Below are 18,979 nucleotides of genomic sequence, written 5' to 3'. Positions count from 1 at the left end.
CTTGCCTCGGGGAGGGAGAAAAAAAGCCACAGCGGAGAATAAACAGAAGGGAAACCATGGCAACCATGCGCGGGAAGTCTTCTTCGCTGCTTTTGTGGCAGACTACAGCGCCACTTACAGGCCTGGCATATGTACTACAGCGTCTCCAGCGCTTTTGAGCGGCAATGGCCGGCCGTGGCCCAACCCCACATTCCCCTGATAGGTGGAGAGTTGGCCCAATAGCCGTAGCGCCACCGTCCTGACGTCAGGACAGTGTTCAAATCTGGATCAGTTTTTATCAGATCCGTTGCAGCCCCTTTTTTAGAGATTTGGGTATGGAGGAAAATAGAGAGGGTTGTGTTTTCTGACACTTGGTGAGTTCCCTGGAACACCAGGGACACATATTCATGTATAAAAGACGTACAAAAGTGCATTTTGCATGATAGGTCCCCTTTAAGATATCTTTTTCAATCAAATATCTTGATTAGAGTCTTGACTTGACTTTTGGGTTGGTACTTGTCAGTTTTGACTATCTTCTGAACATCTACACTGGAAACCAGCAAAATTCAAAAAAGCAAACCCTGAGCTAAAATTTGCTGATGTGTCATTAACAGAATGTGAAAAGGCTAAACATGAAGTGTGGGAAAGGATGGGCATGCAGCTTGCAGGTATCAAAGTTAACATATGAACTATGAATTCTCACATACCTGTTGTCATGCATGTAGAGACAAAGGCGCCTGCAAATGAACCCATTGCTCAGGAATCAGTACATCTCTAGCTGCAGGCTTGAAGCTGGTGCATGTGTCAGCAGATTACTGGCCGTTAGTCAAATAAAAAAAAAATGTCATTCCTCAGATTAGAACACTGCTGCCAGCTCAACAGATTCACTCCAAACGTCGAGTGCCTCTAAAATCACAATCCTCTCCTTTACATATGCTCATAAGTCAACAAAGCGTTTTTTTTTCTTTACAGATGAATGCAGAGTCAGAAAAAGACAAAGAGGTCTAAGAGACTTTGAGATTGAAAGGCAGAGTGCTGCAGGGATGACGTGATTTATTATTAATAGCACATAAAAAAGGAACAATCACAAAAGACAATATACATTTAAGCTGCAAACAGCAAAGAACGGGCACTGTGATAACATTTGACCATGTACAGTTGACCTTTAACAGCACCTGTGTTCATGGTGAAGCATCAAATTGCTCTCTATTAAATAAAGTTTGTTTGTTGGTGGTACCAGCTGTGAGACACATCCTATGCAAACTTTCAAAAAAGTTCATAATCTATTTTTATGCTACGTCATCTGACCTGGTTGACAATTACGTGGGTTACACACAAATTATAATGCATTCGTTTTTGTAGGTTTTAAAACAGTGAACTATAAAAGTCTACACTTCTAATTAAACTTTTACTTGTAATACAGTCATTTTAGACTTTGGTGTTGGTAGTAAGAATCTGAATAGTAATGTGTTAAACAGAGGCCCAAAACACTTCCTTTATGAGAAACGTGCTGCACTTGCAAATTAAGAAGCATCTTCCACACCTAGACAACACGTGTGCAGCATTTAGGAAACATTTACCAACTTGACGAAAAATGCGCAGGGTTTGCATTAAGGAAACGCGACAAACACAAAACGGTGAAAAAAGAAACGGTGCAAGAATCTAAATGTCATACTTGCTTCGTTTTTGAAAGTGCAGCGTGTTTTCTCCTAATAGAAGTGTTTTGGGCAATTGTAGCGAATCATATGAATCATATGTGCAATATATTTTTATAATATATGTAGTTGCTTGAAATGAGACAGCCTAATAACATTTTTTAAAGTCTCCACTTATTAACTATAGCTTTGTAGGTGTTGTCTTATTTTAAATAGAGGAACACATATCCTTAATGCAACAAGCTTGTTTTACCTAAAACAGGTGAGTGACGCTGGCCTGCAGGTTACCATGACAAGACAAAAAAGCTGTCAGCCGAGAGCGTTTTCCCACAGCATGCACCTGAAGTATGGCAGCCAGGTGACAGCTTGGTGCCAGGAGGCTTTTCAGTCATCACTTTGAGCTCTTCTTTGAGCTGAGAAAAATATGCAACACCAGCAAGATCAGGATACTGTGATACTGTAAGTGTTAAACACAGCCCAGGGGGAGATACAAAGAGTGATACAAAAAAGTGTTTTTAAATCAAGCAAAGATATGAAAATGAGCTCCAGCTTTATCAGCTACAATTAATGCAATAGTACAATAATAACTTGAAATGAACCATTCTGCAAAATGGACTTGTGGGTCATGACATGGCAATAGTGGTGTAACTTATTTTGAGTTGACACTATGCTTGGGACTTGTTGGTCTTGATTTGACACTAGACTTGAGACTTGTTGGTCTTGGCATTAGTCTTGGGACTTGTTGGTCTTGACCTGGCACTCGTCTTGCTGGTCTTTACTTGGGACTTGGTAGTCTTGTGCTCACATTTATCTATGGACTTGCTGGTATTGTCTTGGGACTAGTGTTAGGACTTGTTGTTGTTGACGAAGGATTTTTTTACCTTGACTTTTTCTAGTGTTCACCAGAGGTAACGAAGTAGAAATACTTTGTTACTGTACTTAAGTAGATTTTTCAGGTATCTGTACTTTACTTAAGTATTTATTTTACTTTTACTCCCTACATTTTAACACAAATATCTGTACTTTCTACTTCTTACATTTTCAATTTCATGTCTCGTTACTTTTGTTTTAATGCATGTGAGGTGAATTATCAATTATTTTTATTTTTGCATCATTGCAAGCCTTCCCCGACATCAAGACTGATTTAAAACTGAATGGATGTGACAATAACACGTAGAGAAGACGAGCCATGGTGTGCAGATCATGCACGACAGACGAAAACAACATAAACAACGTAAAAGACGTATGACGAAACAGCTAGGCAGTGACGTTAAGGGAGAATTGTCTAACGGCATAATGTCCACGAGTAAGACTAGTTCAGTCAGCGACAGGACTGAAAATGAAGACAACATCGACGGAGGCGATTCATCAGACCACCAGCAAGACATCCCGCATCCATGGCCTTACTTAAAGGGGACCTATCATGCAAAATGCACTTTTGTACGTCTTTTATACATGAATATGTGTCCCCGGTGTTCCAGGGAACTCACCAAGTGTCAGAAAACACAACCCTCTCTATTTTCCTCCATACCCAAATCTCTAAAAAAGGGGCTGCAACGGATCTGATAAAAACTGATCCAGATTTGAACACTTTCCTGACGTCAGGACGGTGGCGCTACGGCTATTGGGCAAACTCCACCAATCAGGAGGAGACAACCACGGCATTGCCGTTCGAAAGCGCTGGAGACGTTGTAGTACATATGCCAGGCCAGTAGATGGTGCTGTTCTCACTGAATCAACCCTTGCTAAAAACAGATCTAAAAATGTCAAATTGAGCAAAATGAGGCATGGCTAAAATGCATGATCTGTTTGGTATTTTGAAAAAAAAAAAGTATAAATATGCCTTATATAGGTATGGTCCTACACTATATTATTCAAATATAGCATGATAGGTCCACTTTAAGGGAGATGTTTGAAGTTGTGGGCGCAAAAAATTATTCGTGGCGAATGCACTATAATAATTTTTGTTTGATTTGTTTCGGCCTATATTAAGGCAAAGTAACCCATCTACAATGTTGGCGACAGCAAATACAGGTACTTTGTTTTTGTTGTTCACGCTGAGTACATTCAGAATGGCAGTAATAAAAGTTTAAATGAACCTCCATTTCACTTATATTAATATTATATTATATTAATATGATGTAAGGTTCAGTTAGCTTTGCACAAAAACAGCCAGTTTAAAAGTTACTTTTTACTGTGAATACATTTCAGAGACTGTACTTTTGTACTTTTACTTTTTAAGTAAACATTTGAATCAGTACTTCTACCTGACTCGGAGACAGGTCCTACCAAGGAAGCGTCCTCGACATTGAGAAACACCCAGAGTGTGTACTTTTGCGACCTCTGGTCTTCACTTGGCATAGTGAACCAAGTGAAGACTAGAAAAAGAATCTGTATTTCTGCCTCTGTAATGTTGAAAACGTTATGACTTTCGGTTGTCCTTGCAATTTTAGTGAAATGCCTCGTCCATTTGGACTCAAGGATGCTCCAATTAGATATTGGTGTTCATTGGTAAAGGGTCAATGTGATTTCCTAAAACGCGTGCCATAAATCTAGAACTTGATACGCTTATTGAGACCATTTCACACAATTGTTCAATCGGATCAAATTAAGTGATAACTTTATCAACTTCTTGCCAAGGCGTCCAACCGCAAGATAACAATTTCTGGTTACAACGCATACTTTAACAGCATGAAGCTGAGAACGCTTGCGATAATACTTGCTTACTTTTTAATTCATTATTTTAAAATCAAAAACCTTAACTTGTAGTGAAGTATTCTTAGTTTGTTGTTTTGTTGTAACTAAGCTGCGGAAGAAGTACTTTGATCATTTAGTTTAGTAAGGGTAGCTTTGATGTAGAAACACACTGTTAGACGTAAAAGTCTCTCATTCAGAAATGTTAATCAACCACAGGATCTAACAATACCAAATATGTGATTTAAGCATGATGCATAATATTATACACTAATTGGCCACTTTATTAGGTACACCTGTTCAACTGCTCGTTAATGCAAATATCTAATCAGCCAATCACATGGCAGCAACTCAATGCATTTAGACATGTAGACATGGTGAAGACGACCTGGTGAAGTTCAAACAGAGCATCAGGATGGGGAAGAAAGGTGATTTAAGGGACTTTGAATGTGGCATGGTTGTCGGTGCCAGACGGGCTGGTCTCAGTATTTCAGAAGCTGCTGATCTACTGGGATTATCACCCACAACCATCTCTAGGGTTTACAGAGAATGGTCCGAAAAAGGGAAAATATCCAGTGAGCGTCAGATCTCTGGGAGAAAATGCCTTGTTGAAGCCAGAGGTCAGAGGAGAATGGCCAGACTGGTCCAAGATGATAGAAAGGCAACAGTAACTCAAATAACCACCAAGGTATGCAGAAGACCATCTGAACCACAACACGTGGAACCTTGAAGCAGAGGGGCTACAGCAGCAAAAGACCACACCGATTACCACTCCCGTCAGCTAGGAACAGGAAACTGAGGCTACAATTCACACAGGCTCACCAAAATTGGACAACAGAAGATTGGAAAAATATTGCCTGGTCTGATAGGTCTAGATTTCTAGCCAGCCTACCTGAGCTGTTGCAGACCATGTCCATCCCTTTATAACCACATGGTACTCTTCTTCTGATGGCTACTTCCAGCAGGATAACACCATGTCACAAAGCTCAAATCATCTCCAACTGGTTTCTTGAACATGACAATGTGTTCACTTTACTCTAATGGCCTCCACAGTCACCAGATCTAAATCCTATAGAGCAGGGGTTCCCAACCTTTATTGTGCCAAGGACCGGCAGATACATTAAAAAAAAATCGCGGACCGGTTGTCAATTTTAACTGATTTTAATATTTACTCACCACTACCGTTTTGGTTTTGTTTGTATGATTTACGGATAATCCAGTTGGGGAAACGAGGAGAAGGCGCATTATGAAGGAGATGTCCGGTCGCCAGGGTGTGTGTGTGTGTGTGTGTGTGTGTGTGTGTGTGTGTGTGTGTGTGTGTGTGTGTGTGTGTGTGTGTGTGTGTGTGTGTGTGTGTGTGTGTGTGTGTCAGTGGCCATCCTTTAGCCGAGTCAAGGTCAAGGGGGGGGGGGGGCTGCCACGCCTTGAACGGGCACTGACTTGAACAGACTGATATTTGACCTCTGAAACCGACTGTCTTTTTTGTGTGTTTTCAGATCCAGGAAGCCATCCTGGTCAAAGCCACGGTCCTCCTGAGCATCGACAACGCCCAACTGGCTCAGGACGACTTCAGGATCAAGTCAGTACCTCATTATTTATCTACCCTTATTTATCTGTACTTATATTTACTTATCCTTATGTATCATCATTTACGTTTAATTATCTGTGTCTAACTTTATTAACATTTCTTTTTTATTTACCTTTGTATTTACCTTTGCACCTCTCCTGCAACATATGAAACACGAAAACCACAATTATCAGTCACCAAAAATCAATACAAATTTAAATAACACTGAAAGTGTTTTCTTGTTAAATTAAATATTAAACAGCAGGATTTTATTATCTGCATTGCACTCCCTCTGCTGGCAGCTGTGAAGAATGCTGCAGCTGGACTAAATATCACAATACATGTGTGTGTGTGTGTGTGTGTGTGTGTGTGTGTGTGTGTGTGTGTGTGTGTGTGTGTGTGTGTGTGTGTGTGTGTGTGTGTGTGTGTGTGGTGTGGGTGTGTGTGTGTGTGTGTGTGTGTGTGTGTGTGTGTGTGTGTGTGTGTGTGTGTGTGTGTGTGTGTGACACTGGCATTTGTTTTCAGAAGATATTATGATAGTGTTGTTCGTTCCGGTGCACTCCGACAGCGTTTAGCACTACATCGAGATTAAGATTAAACAAATTTATTTTGGGAACAGCCGCATATATGGAATTAGCCATATGTGTGTAAATTACTGTTCATAAACATTTGAAAACAAATGCCGGTGTCGGACAGACACAAACACACCGAACACACAGAGCTGAGCTGAGCAGAGCACATACACACACACACATCATGCGCCTTGGTGACTGACTGGACATCTCCTTCATAAAACTAATAAAAGGGGGAGTAATCGGGCAGTTCGATGTGTGTAGAGATGTGTGTAGAGGTGTGTGTGGTTAACACGTAGCAGCCTGCAGTCACTCTCCTAGATTCCACCGGGTCCGTCTGCAGCCGTAACGCGGCGCAGACGGACCCGGTGGAATTTAAGCTCTTCTGATGAAGTTAAACACAGCGAATGCGGTGCGTAAAAAGGCACAGCTCTTTACCCGCTGGTGCTGCACTTCTCAGAGGCGGAGTATACGTCCCGCTGCCTCCTGATGCTGCAGCCATTTCATGAAGTGAAGGAGGGTTTCCTTCTATAAAACAGCTGCGGGCAGCAGATACCGTGAGAGTCCCGGACATTAATTCATAGATCAAGGCAGACTGGTTTACTTTCCTCTTTTGCCAATCTGGTGCTTAAACAAATAGCTCTACACCCCTGGCCGACATGTCCTTAAAATGAAGTCCGAGTTTGAAATATATCTCAAATAATGCATGCACCACCATTTCCCCACATAAACATAACAGTCTGCAATCAAACGGTTGTCTCCTGTGCGCTCCTCTTCCTACTCGGCGCACCGGTAACATTCTCGTGCGCACAAGAGGCTGAGCCGCCGAATCCCTTGGAACATCATAAAAGCCATTTTCAACGGTTTTCTGGTGAAAGATTAACTAGCTACTGGATGAAATAATATGACTGGTGACATAGGTGTGAAAATTAAACACTTTTTGAAAAAGATATTATGATAAAATATTTTTATATATTTATAATTCTGCAAATATTACGATAAACTCACAGCTATGTCCGCGGACCGGGGGTTGGGAACACCTGCTATAGAGCACCTTTGGGATATGGTGGAACGAGAGATTTGCATCATGGATGTGCAGCCAACCAATCAGCAGCAACTGCGTGATGCTATCATGTCAATATGGACCAAAATCTGTGAGGAATGTTTCCAGCACCTTGTTGAGTCTATGCCACAAAGAATTAAGGCCGTTCTGAAGGCAAAAGGGGTCCAACTCTGTACTAGCAAGGTGTACCTAATAAAGTGGCCGGTGAGTGTACATAACATGCAGTGTAATAATAGTGCTTATACTCAGCTATATCTTCTTGAGTTCTTTGTGACACCAGAGAACATGTAAATACACATCAGATATATTACATCACAATTCATTTAGCTCACACTTTTATCCAAAGCGACATACAATAAGTGCATCAAACATGAAGATGCAAACTAAGATAATCAACAATCCTGCAGGTACATCAGCTTTCAATACGGCAAATCATTTTAGGAACTTAATTTGAAAAATTAGACCTTTTTTGGTTTGTTCTTTAGATTGTGTCAGTCATAGGCAGTGGAGACAGGTTGGTTATCACTCAGTCAGCGAAATATATATATCTAGACTTTCTGATATCATGACATCTGTGGCGAAGCAATAAAGAGCTGAATAAACTTCTGTCCAATTTAATTTATACTGATGCGCCGGTGAAGATGGCCGCATCGTCTACGTGCTCCTCTCCAACTTTGCCCATTTTCGTATTTTGTACATATTTCTTTTACTTTTGCCGTTTTACTTTTAACATGGTTCGCAACATGCTAGCCGACCGCACCTACTCTGCCATACAATATAGCAGAGAGGAACTTCTCCAATTGCGAAACTTCGTGGACAATAATAACCCTCCGACAAACAATGGAGATTCACCATGGCTACCTGTTGCTGTTCTACCTGAGAGATGCAAGGAGAGGACAAAGCGGGGATGCCGGGCCGGGTTGCTGGTCAGACTGAGGAAACGAGAGAATCGGCCCCCTCTTCCGAGTATTCTTCTGGCTAACGTTCAATCCATTGAAAATAAGCTAGATGAACTCAGAAGCCGGATTGCTTTTCAACGGGACATTAAGAACTGTAACGTGTTAATTCTCACTGAGACTTGGCTCAACCCCGCTATCCCGGACTCCGCTATTGTCCCTGATGGATTCTCTATTTTTCGTCAGGACCGGACTGCTAACTCGGGGAAAAGTAAGGGAGGCGGTGTGTGTGTAATGACTAACAACAACTGGTGCTCAGATGTGAAGATTATTTCATCGGACTGTTCCGCACAGCTAGAGCACCTCATGATCTCATGTCGGGCCTTCCATCTGCCGAGGGAATTCACATCTGTTGTGATAACAGCAGTGTATATCCCGCCGCAGCCACTCGCCGACAACAACACGGCACTCGATCAGCTGTTTGGGATTATTGATAAAACCGAGACTTCACGGCCAGATGCGGCGTTCGTTGTGGCCGGAGATTTCAACACCGCCAACATGAAGAAGGTTTTGCCAAAATATTACCAACACATCAACTTCCCGACGCGCGGGGGAAACATACTTGACCATGTTTATTCCACTTTCCGGAATGGATATAAGGCTCTCCCTCGCCCTCCCTTCGGCAAATCAGACCATATCTCACTACTGTTGTTGCCTGCGTACAAGCAGAAACTTAAAAGGGACAGACCGGTAACAAGGACAGTACAACGATGGAGCGTGGAGTCAGATGAGGCACTGCAGGATTGCTTTGCATCCACGGATTGGAGTGTGTTTGAGGACAATAACATCAACACACACACGGACACTGTCATCTGCTACATTGGGAAATGCATCGATGACGTGGTACCGAAGGTTTCTGTACGGACATTCCCAAATCAAAAGCCCTGGGTAAACGGTGAGGTGCGAGGCAAACTGAAAGCGCGCACTATCGCGCACACAGCAGGAGATTTGGAGGAGTACAGGAAGTCTAGGTATGATCTCCGGAGAGCAATTAAAAATGCAAAGAGACAGTACAAAGAGAAGGTGGAATCTGACTTCAAAGGCTGTAACACTAGGAATATGTGGGCGGGACTAAGGACAATGACTGACTACAAAGGAGCAGCGGGGGGTGCTGCGGGAGTGTCTGCGTGCGCATCTCTCCCAGATGAGCTGAACAGTTTTTTTGCACGCTTTGAGAGCAGCCAGGCTGTGGAGGTACAGAGGGACCAGGAGCTACACTGCCCTTTTGTTTTAAATAGGGCAGATGTGTGTAAATCCTTTAAAAGGGTTAACCCACACAAGGCTCCTGGACCTGATGGCATCCCTGGCCGTGTTCTCAGGGTGTGTGCAGTTCAGCTGGCAGAGGTGTTCACAGACATCTTCAACAGGTCCCTGTTGCAGTCTGTAGTCCCCACATGTTTTAAACACTCCACCATCATTCCTGTCCCCAAAAAGACAATCATCACCTGCCCCAACGACTACCGCCCAGTAGCACTCACCTCCATCATAATGAAGTGCTTTGAGCGGTTAGTCAAATTATTCATCACCTCCTCCCTCCCTGAATCTCTGGACCCCCTGCAGTTTGCCTACAGAGCAAACAGGTCCACAGACGACGCCATAGCCCTCACCCTCCACACTGCCCTCTCACACCTGGACCCGAAGAAACAGGAACACATATGTGAGAATGCTGTTCATTGACTACAGTTCAGCATTCAATACCATTGTGCCCTCCAAGCTGGCCATCAAGCTCAGAGACCTCGGGCTCAACAGCGCCCTCTGTGACTGGATCCTGAACTTCCTGACGGGCAGACCCCAGGCAGTGCGGGTGGGAAATATCACATCCTCCACCCTGATTCTAAACACCGGTGCCCCTCAAGGCTGCGTGCTCAGCCCTCTCCTCTACTCCCTGTTCACCACGACTGCGTGGCCACACACAGCTCCAACACCATCGTGAAGTTTGCTGATGACACGACCGTCATCGGCCAGATCACAGACGATGACGAGACGGCGTACAGAGAGGAGGTCAAAAACCTGACATCTTGGTGCCAGGATAACAACCTCCATCTCAACATCAGCAAAACAAAGGAGCTGATTGTGGACTACAGGAAGCAGCAGGGAGAGGGACACGTCCCCATCGCCATCAATGGGACTACGGTGGAGAGAGTCAAAAGCTTCAGGTTCCTTGGGGTCCACATCACTGAGGACCTGACATGTTCTCTTCACACCACCACCATCACCAAGAAAGCTCGACAGCGGCTCTTCTTCCTCCGCAGGTTGAGGAGGTTCAAAATGGATCCCAGGATACTCTGCAACTTCTACAGGTGCACGATAGAGAGTATCCTCACTGGCAGCATGACGGCCTGGTACGGCAGCTGCACCGACCTCGATCGTAAGGCTTTACAGAGGGTGGTGAAAACTGCACAGCACATCACCAGGACGGAGCTGCCATCCATGGAGGACCTTTACTCCCAGCGGCTCAGGAAGAAATCACTACGGATTATCAAAGACCCCCATCACCCCAGCCACAAACTGTTCTTTCTGTTGCCGTCTGGCAGGCGGTACCGCAGCATCCTGGCAAGGACAAGAAGATTCGGAGACAGTTTCTTCCCGCGGGCAGTGAGACTGTTAAAAAATTGAACTGTTGAAACAACATCAAACATTCATCTGCTACTCAGTAGTATGTATCTAATACCTAATATATATATATCATTCCAATAACTTGTATATAGACTCGTACTGCACTATTCCACATCATCACTTTATTTCATTTTTATAACTATTATTATTTTTGTATTGCTCATGCTCTTATTGTTATTATGTTATTATGTTGCATTGTTGGAGAAGCCTGTGACATAAGATTTTCAACTGCATAATTACTCTGTAGCTATGTCAGATTGACAATAAAGAACCTTGAACCTTGAACCTTGATTTGATTTCCCATTGTGATGACACAGGACGAAAATCAACATATCAGTTTGTATGATTTTGTTTCAGAAAAGTAAGGAAGTAAACCGGATTGAACGCACCCGTAAAGTATCCAAACTGAAAGCCTTCATTATACAATTATTTTGTATTATAATTATTGGTGCAATGTTAGCAAGTTATGTAAGCTGACTGTTGCAGCAGAGTTAGAAGTTGGAGTCATGAATTCAGTCGCCTTACTGGTAGGATTCGAGGGTGTGTGGCTGTCAGAGATGGATCACATTTTTTTGGTATTTATGAGCAGCAGTAAAAACAGAACCAGTTTTATGATGTGTCTGTTAAAACAAACCTGCCGCTTTGCACAGGTAGATCATCATTAATCAAATAAATCCTACAGAGCTCTTAAGATGTGGAAATGTAGTGCAGTAAGAAATGTAATATGTACTAAAGCAGAAGTATAAACAAATGGTGTGGAAATATTAGGAAGCACAAGCACATTCAAATCTTACATGTGCAGAGCTTAAGGTATCAGGTTACCTTGAGAGGGTTGGGGGGGGGGAGGGTGTGGAGCATCGACCCCTCCCATCACCTGCAGCTCTGCCCATTTGAGCACCTTTAAAAGGAGCATCCTCCTGCATCTTTCCTCACTCCTTTGACACACACCTTCATCATCATGGCCCTGATGTACTCCAACCGCAACTCCATTGGCAGCGGCAGCATGAGCGGTGGCGGCGGCTACGGTGGCATCGGCATGGGGCGAGCATCCTCCTTCAGCGTGGCGGGAGGAGCAGGAGGTGCGGGTACTCGGGTCTCCCGGTCTAGCATGAGCTACTCTGCAGGCGGTGGCGGCGGTGGCGGCGCTGGCGGCGGTGGCGGCTTCGGCTATGGTAGTGGCAGTGGCGACTGGTCATTAGGGGCAGGTGGGGCACAGCCCCACCTAGTGTCAGCAGAAAGTATTACAAATAATGATTACAAAAATGCAAAAAAATAAATAAAAAAATATATAAAATATATTTTAAGATCATGTTTAATCATCTGATTCGTCTGTACATTGCTGTTTTAGTCTGTGTTCTTCTAATTAGTGTGTCTACAGTCACAGTGTGTGCCTATTGAGCTGTTTAGAGCCATGTGGGACAAAACCTGATCATGCCCCTTCCTCTCGCTGTGAAGTGAACGTGACTGTAAAAACTACACTGCGCATGCTCAGAGTATTTTGTAATGTAATGTGTGTGGCAAAAAAATAATGACCAGAGGGGCACGGAGCTACCATCCCCACCATACGTCATCTCAAATCATTCAGAGCTGATTGGCTGTAAGTACGTGTGCCGCGAAAAGTGTGCTGTGTGAAGAGGAGACGAGAGAGCTGCAGTGGCGCGTCCTAAAACCAGGAAGTAAGCACAAAAAAGCAATGAGATTTCTCCAGAGGATTTTAGAAAATAGCTCAAAATAAGATCTGTGGGAAACGTACCTGTTAGATAAATGCACGTTTTGATTAGCCGGATAACATCCACATGTCTACCCTACTTTTATAATTTTTTTATCATAAATCTATGGATTAGATTTATGATAGACTTTTGAAACTACAAGAAGATAAGGAGGACTTTTACAAAAAAGTAATAGAAATGTTTGTCCAGAAGGATAGGAAAATGGACTTCATCTTCAAGTCAAGGTAAGACCGCCATTTTATGGAAAATGGGATCTTACTAAGAGAGAACAATTCAATATTTAAATGATAAAATTACATTTTTTGGGTATCCTTTTGTTGAACTGTCTGTTTAAAATTAATCGAAGCATCAGACAAAAAAAGCTTTTGAAAATAATATTATATTTTGGTTTAGGTCAAATATAATATTTGTAAACCTGAAGAGTCAGTGCCAGTGCCTCACCAGCCATGAACCTCACTGCACGTCACTGCAGAAGCTTATATATAGACATCTAAGTTTTTTGTGCCCCACCACTTTTGTACATATAAAAACGCCACTGGGTAGTGGAGCTGGTGGAGGCGGTGGAGCTTTCTCTTTTGGTAGCGGTGGCGGTGGTGGTGGAGGCGGTGGTGGAGCCTTTGCTTTTGGAGGTGGAGGTGGTGGCGGCGGTGGTGGAGATGGCAGCTTAATCGGCAACGAGAAGGCCACCATGAACAACCTCAACGACCGCCTGGCCACATACCTGGCCAAGGTGGCGGCGCTGGAGAAGGCCAACGGAGAGCTGGAGCTGAAGATCAGACAGTTTGTGGAGAGCAAGGTCGGCCCTAGCACCCGAGACTACAGCCTCTTCTACGTCACCATCGCAGAGCTGCAGGGCAAGGTGAGAAAGAGGGGCAGCATGGAAAATTGAGTCCAGTGTGGGGTCTGTGGTTTAAAATCTGGATTTTTCGTCTTAAATTAGCTGAGTTAACAAACATTTTATTCCTAATAGTAGGGCAATGATGTTGGAGAAAATATATATTTTTCAAGATGAAAATAAGAAAATTAACTCGTAATCTTAATTATGGCAGCCTTTAACTTCCGTAAATAATAAGGAGGAATAAAAGATCATGTCCCGATGAGTGGAACTGAAAAAAATGATAAAATACAAAATCTTACCCTTAAATAAATGCAATATTGAGAAAAAAATGTACTCTATGAAAGACAAAATGCATGAGTCTACTGAGTTCATTATCTAAAGTTGACAAAGTCGTAATAACAACACAATACTTCTGGGGAAAAACGCTATATTTTTCTTTCAGAATAACAAGCACCATGGCAGTTCTGAACTATCGTAAATAATGAAAATAAAGAAATTGATAAAAACAAAGTTCCAAATGACTGCTGGCGTTCTTCTTTTATTCACAAAAGAAAAATCGAACAATAAATAAATGGCATAGAGAGAAGAAGACAAATGTAAAAAGCAAGCAATAAAATCTTCTTTGTTTCAATGACAGAACTAATGTCTTGCAAAAACATGTAACCATAAAAACCCCAGGATCAGATGTCTTCTATAAATCACAGCAGTGAATAAAGGAAAGCAGCTGAACCAGTGTGTGTGTGTGTGTGTGTGTGTGTGTGTGTGTGTGTGTGTGTGTGTGTGTGTGTGTGTGTGTGTGTGTGTGTGTGTGTGTGTGTGTGTGTGTGTGTGTGTGTGTGTGTGTGTGTGTGTGTGTGTGTGTCAGTGGCCATCCTTTAGCCGAGTCAAGGTCAGGGGGGGGGGGGGGGGGGGCTGCCACGCCTCAGAAACGGGCACTGACTTGAACAGACTGATATTTGACCTCTGAAACCGACTGTCTTTTTTGTGTGTTTTCAGATCCAGGAAGCCATCCTGGTCAAAGCCACGGTCCTCCTGAGCATCGACAACTCCCAACTGGCTCAGGACGACTTCAGGATCAAGTCAGTACCTCATTATTTATCTACCCTTATTTATCTGCACTTATATTTACTTATCCTTATGTATCATCATTTACATTTAATTATCTGTGTCTAACTTTATTAACATTTCTTTTTTATGTACCTTTGTATTTACCTTTGTACCTCTCCTGCAACATATGAAACACGAAAAGCACAATTATCAGTCACCAAAAATCAATACAAATTTAAATAACACTGAAAGTGTTTTCTTGTTAAATTAAATATTAAACAGCAGGATTTTATTATCTGCATTGCACTCCCTCTGCTGGCAGCTGTGAAGAACGCTGCAGCTGGACTAAATATCACAATACAAAAAGTCTATTTTTTAATAAATGTTTCTATAAGAGCTTAAAAAGTTGTTTTACTGTTTTATTTCTGCTATGTTTTTTAAGTTATTTTATTATTTTAATTATTAAAAATACTATTGTTATTATCACTACTTTTCTTATTATTATTATTATTTCAGTTTTGTTATTATTATAAATACTATTACCATAGTTTTGCAACTTTTTTTATTAATATTATTATCAATATAAAACTATTATCTATTTTATTTATTTATTATTTAAAGGGGACCTATCATGCAAAATGCACTTTTTGATGTCTTTTATACATAAAGATGTGTCCCCGGTGTGTCAGGGAACTCACGCAGCGTCAGAAAATAAAACCCTCTCTCTTTTCCTCCGTACCCAAATCTCTAAAAACGGGGGTACAATGGAGCTGATCCAGATTTGCGTCTGATATGACGTAATATCTGAAATGTGGACCCACGGCACTATCAGAAAGTTGCTATCAGAAACAATGCCCGACTGTTTTGGACGTAATATGGTCGGTGTTTACATTAGCATCGCTAACACTCAGAGCTAACCTGTACTGGAGAGCATGTGTGTGAAGAAGCAGGAAGTAAAAAGGAACTCACCTTGTGGTATAACCGGCAAGAGAGAAAGCCTTTGAGCTCCATACTGTTTCAGAAATAATCCTTGATAATAGCATGATAGGTGACCTTTAATGTCTGTGAACTTCCATTTTTCTGCCCCTTGAAAACAAAATAGTGTATTTCTTGGGGTATATCACTTATAAGTTATACATTTATTTATATAAAATAATAGTAAGTTGTGTGTATATATATATATATAACAAAGCTTTTAAATTATTTATTTTGCTCTCATATGATGGTGCAGGTATGAGAACGAGCTGGTCATGCGTCAGTCTGTGGAGGCGGACATCGCCGGGCTGAGGATGGTGAAGGTTGAACTCGGCGGCGCCATGACGGACCTGAGCATACAGCTGGACACTCTGAAATATGAGCTGGTGTCCATGAAGAGTAACCATGAGGAGGTACTATTAGTGTGCTAACATATAGTCTATAGTGGCCAGCACTGTGAACCAGGAAATGTTGAGTACCCCACAATGTATCTTAGGAATTTATTGTACCCCCAGTAATTACAAACTGCCAGATGCTAACTCACGAGTGGTTTTGGAGGTTATGAGGATGCTGAATGCCTTTCTGACATGTTCATGATCAACAATGGCAGTTTTTACCGGTATAACCTGTATAAATATGGCCACTCTGAAGGTTCAAACTTCCATTTTACACCATGAAAACATTTCATGGTGTTTCATGTCCACATTCATTTGAATTAACGCAATGAAATGCTAATTGTGCAAAATGGCCCAACATACAGTATGCGAGTGAGCATCCGGCAGTTTCTATGTACTGGGGACCCGTACTATACATTTCTAACATAAAACAGTGTGTTACTCAACATTTCCGTGTTCACTATAGGACTCTATGAGCTGACAGCTAGACTATATACTTTAATGCCAAAAAACTAAATCCTGGTTTAACCTCAGACAGCACCATGATACAAGTCCAGATTTAAGATAATAAGTTAAGATGCTTTCAGGAAAAATCCCTGTAGAAACAGACAGACTATAAATCATTTTGTATTTTTATTAAGCAGGGTCCTGATTCAGTTAAAGTACATTTCAATCGTTTGCCAAGTGAGTACTTCCTGTTTGAGTACTTCCTGCCAGTTTACTTGTGTTTCCTCCCCGCGCTGGGAGTTTACTGTATTGTTAAAAACCTGATGATATCATTTCGTTATTTATTACAAGTGGACTCTATGAGCTGGCAAATCGATTAATACTAAATATTAATCTTGCAGTGTTCATAGATAGATATATGGATAGATAGATCAATTGATCTGAGTCTTTTTACTTTTTAAGGCAAAGCCTAAAACACAAAATGATTTAGTCTCCAGCAGAACTATATCTTTGTGGAGACTCATTTTAGAAAATAATGATGAAGTTGACCTTTCTCAAATGCTCAGCAATGTCTGATGTGAGTGTGTATGTACCCCCCCCCAAGGACCTGCTGGCGATGCGTAGCCATATGAGTGGCCAGGTGAACGTGGAGGTGGACGCCGGTCCGCAGGAGGATCTGAACAAAGCGCTGGAAGAGATGCGGGAACAGTACGAGGCCATCACCGCCAAAACCAAGCGTGATCTGGAGAGCTGGTACGCTACCAAGGTAAAAACCCTGGTAGAGAAGTGCGAGAACATTTTATTTGGATGGTTTGTGCTGACTTCCTGTGCTCCTCGCAGTCGGAGGCTATCGTCAAGGAGGAGGAGACCACAATAATGAGCATGCAGACCACCAGCACAGAGGTGAAAGAGACCAAGAGTTCACTCCAGGTTCAGGAGATCGAGCTGCAGTCTCAGATGAGCATGGTGATTATTATTACATTTCTTTTTTTTTTATTATTATTATTATAATAATTAGTAATATTATTATTCTTTTATGATTATTATTTATTTCATTAGTATTTGTATTATTATTATAATTATTATTAATATGAATAATATTTGTATGATTATGTTTATGATTATGATTTTTAATAACGATAATTATTATTATTATTATTAGTTATTTATTTATTCATATCATTTGTATATAACTTTTTTTTTTTTATTATTATTTTATACAGTCAATGTTATAACAACTATAAAATAATCTATACTTTTTTCGTTTTTTAAATGTATTTGCTGTTTAATAATCTATGGTTATTATTATATATATATTTTTTAATTATTATTATTAATATAATCATTATTATTATTTTATATAGTTTATGGTAATTATAATTATTAGGATTATTATTCATTAAGATGATGGTGATTTTATTTACAATATGTTTTATTATTATTATTTCTATGATTATTATTATATAATATAATTTTTCCTTTGCATTATTATTATTTTACACAGTCTATGATTGTTATAAGTATAATTATTATGCAGTCTTTAGTTAGGTCAATATAAAGTCTGACACGTGACTTCTAACTCACTGCTTCTCAATAATAAACCAATTTGCATTTTGTCAAATAAAAAATGTTGCAGATAAACATACTTTTACTTCGGTAAGGGTTTTGAGATTCATTCTGTGACGATGCGTTTTGCAGCTCATGCAAGAACTTTTCCTCCAAACCTTTATTTGCTTATCTGTTTACGGCATATAAAGATTTAAAAGAAGGAACACACAAAATGTGGAACTCATTATAGGATTCTTATTTTACGAGGTGTTCAAGATGAACTAACATGTTTTTTAAACTCACTGTCTCCCTGCAGAAAGCCTCCCTTGAATCGCAGCTGGCTGATGTCCAGAACCGCTACTCCATGCAGATGAGCCAGTTCCAGAGCCAGGTGAGCGGCATGGAGGAGCAGCTGATGCAGCTCAGGGCTGACCTGGAGAGGCAGGGACAGGAGTTCCAGATGCTGCTGGACATCAAGACCCGTCTGGAGATGGAGATCGCCGAGTACAGGAGGCTGCTGGACGGAGAGGCCGCCGGGTAAGAGGAGAAAATCAGCTTAAAATCAAAAAACAAAATCAGTCAGTGATGTATGAACTTCAACACTAAAAAACATTTAACATTTACCGCACAGTGACTTTTACTTTGCGTACTCAAAAAAGTAGCAGATGATTTGCTATATTAGTATAATAATAATAATAATAATAATAATACATGGTATTTATATAGCGCTTTTCCTGGTGCTCACTAATGGTGCAACATAATAAGAGAATTAAAATAGGAAAATAAAAGCAATTATTTTAATAAAAAACGGATTAATGTAAAAATGATGTAAAGTATTTCTGAATATTTCTAACACTGTGGGGCAATTTTTCTCGTTTAACTTTATATTTTAAACTT

General features: G+C 41.1%; 1 protein-coding gene across 1 annotated transcript; it reads left to right on the top strand.

The window, feature by feature from the left end:
- Positions 1-12,046: 12,046 nt before the first annotated feature.
- LOC117469327 (keratin, type I cytoskeletal 13-like) lies at positions 12,047-18,623 on the top strand. The gene is made up of 7 exons (XM_034113756.1): positions 12,047-12,268; positions 13,390-13,691; positions 14,667-14,749; positions 15,949-16,105; positions 17,139-17,300; positions 17,375-17,500; positions 18,399-18,623. The coding sequence occupies exons 1-7, from the start codon at positions 12,061-12,063 to the stop codon at positions 18,621-18,623; spliced, it is 1,263 nt and encodes a 420-aa protein (XP_033969647.1). The 5' UTR covers positions 12,047-12,060.
- The last annotated feature ends 356 nt before the right edge of the window (positions 18,624-18,979 follow it).

This window comes from Trematomus bernacchii, unplaced genomic scaffold, assembly GCF_902827165.1.
Source record: "Trematomus bernacchii unplaced genomic scaffold, fTreBer1.1, whole genome shotgun sequence".
In the NCBI taxonomy this organism is placed as follows: domain Eukaryota; kingdom Metazoa; phylum Chordata; class Actinopteri; order Perciformes; family Nototheniidae; genus Trematomus; species Trematomus bernacchii.
This window is presented reverse-complemented; position numbering and strand designations above follow the sequence as displayed.

Excerpts from the sequence above, each read along its gene's own strand:
- LOC117469327 (XM_034113756.1), top strand. The coding sequence starts at position 12,061 with ATGGCCCTGATGTACTCCAACCGCAACTCCATTGGCAGCGGCAGCATG. Across the intron at positions 12,269-13,389 it reads TGGCGGCGGTGGCGGCTTCG|GCGGTGGAGCTTTCTCTTTT; the intron begins GCTATGGTAGTG and ends GAGCTGGTGGAG. Across the intron at positions 17,301-17,374 it reads AGAGCTGGTACGCTACCAAG|TCGGAGGCTATCGTCAAGGA; the intron begins GTAAAAACCCTG and ends TGCTCCTCGCAG.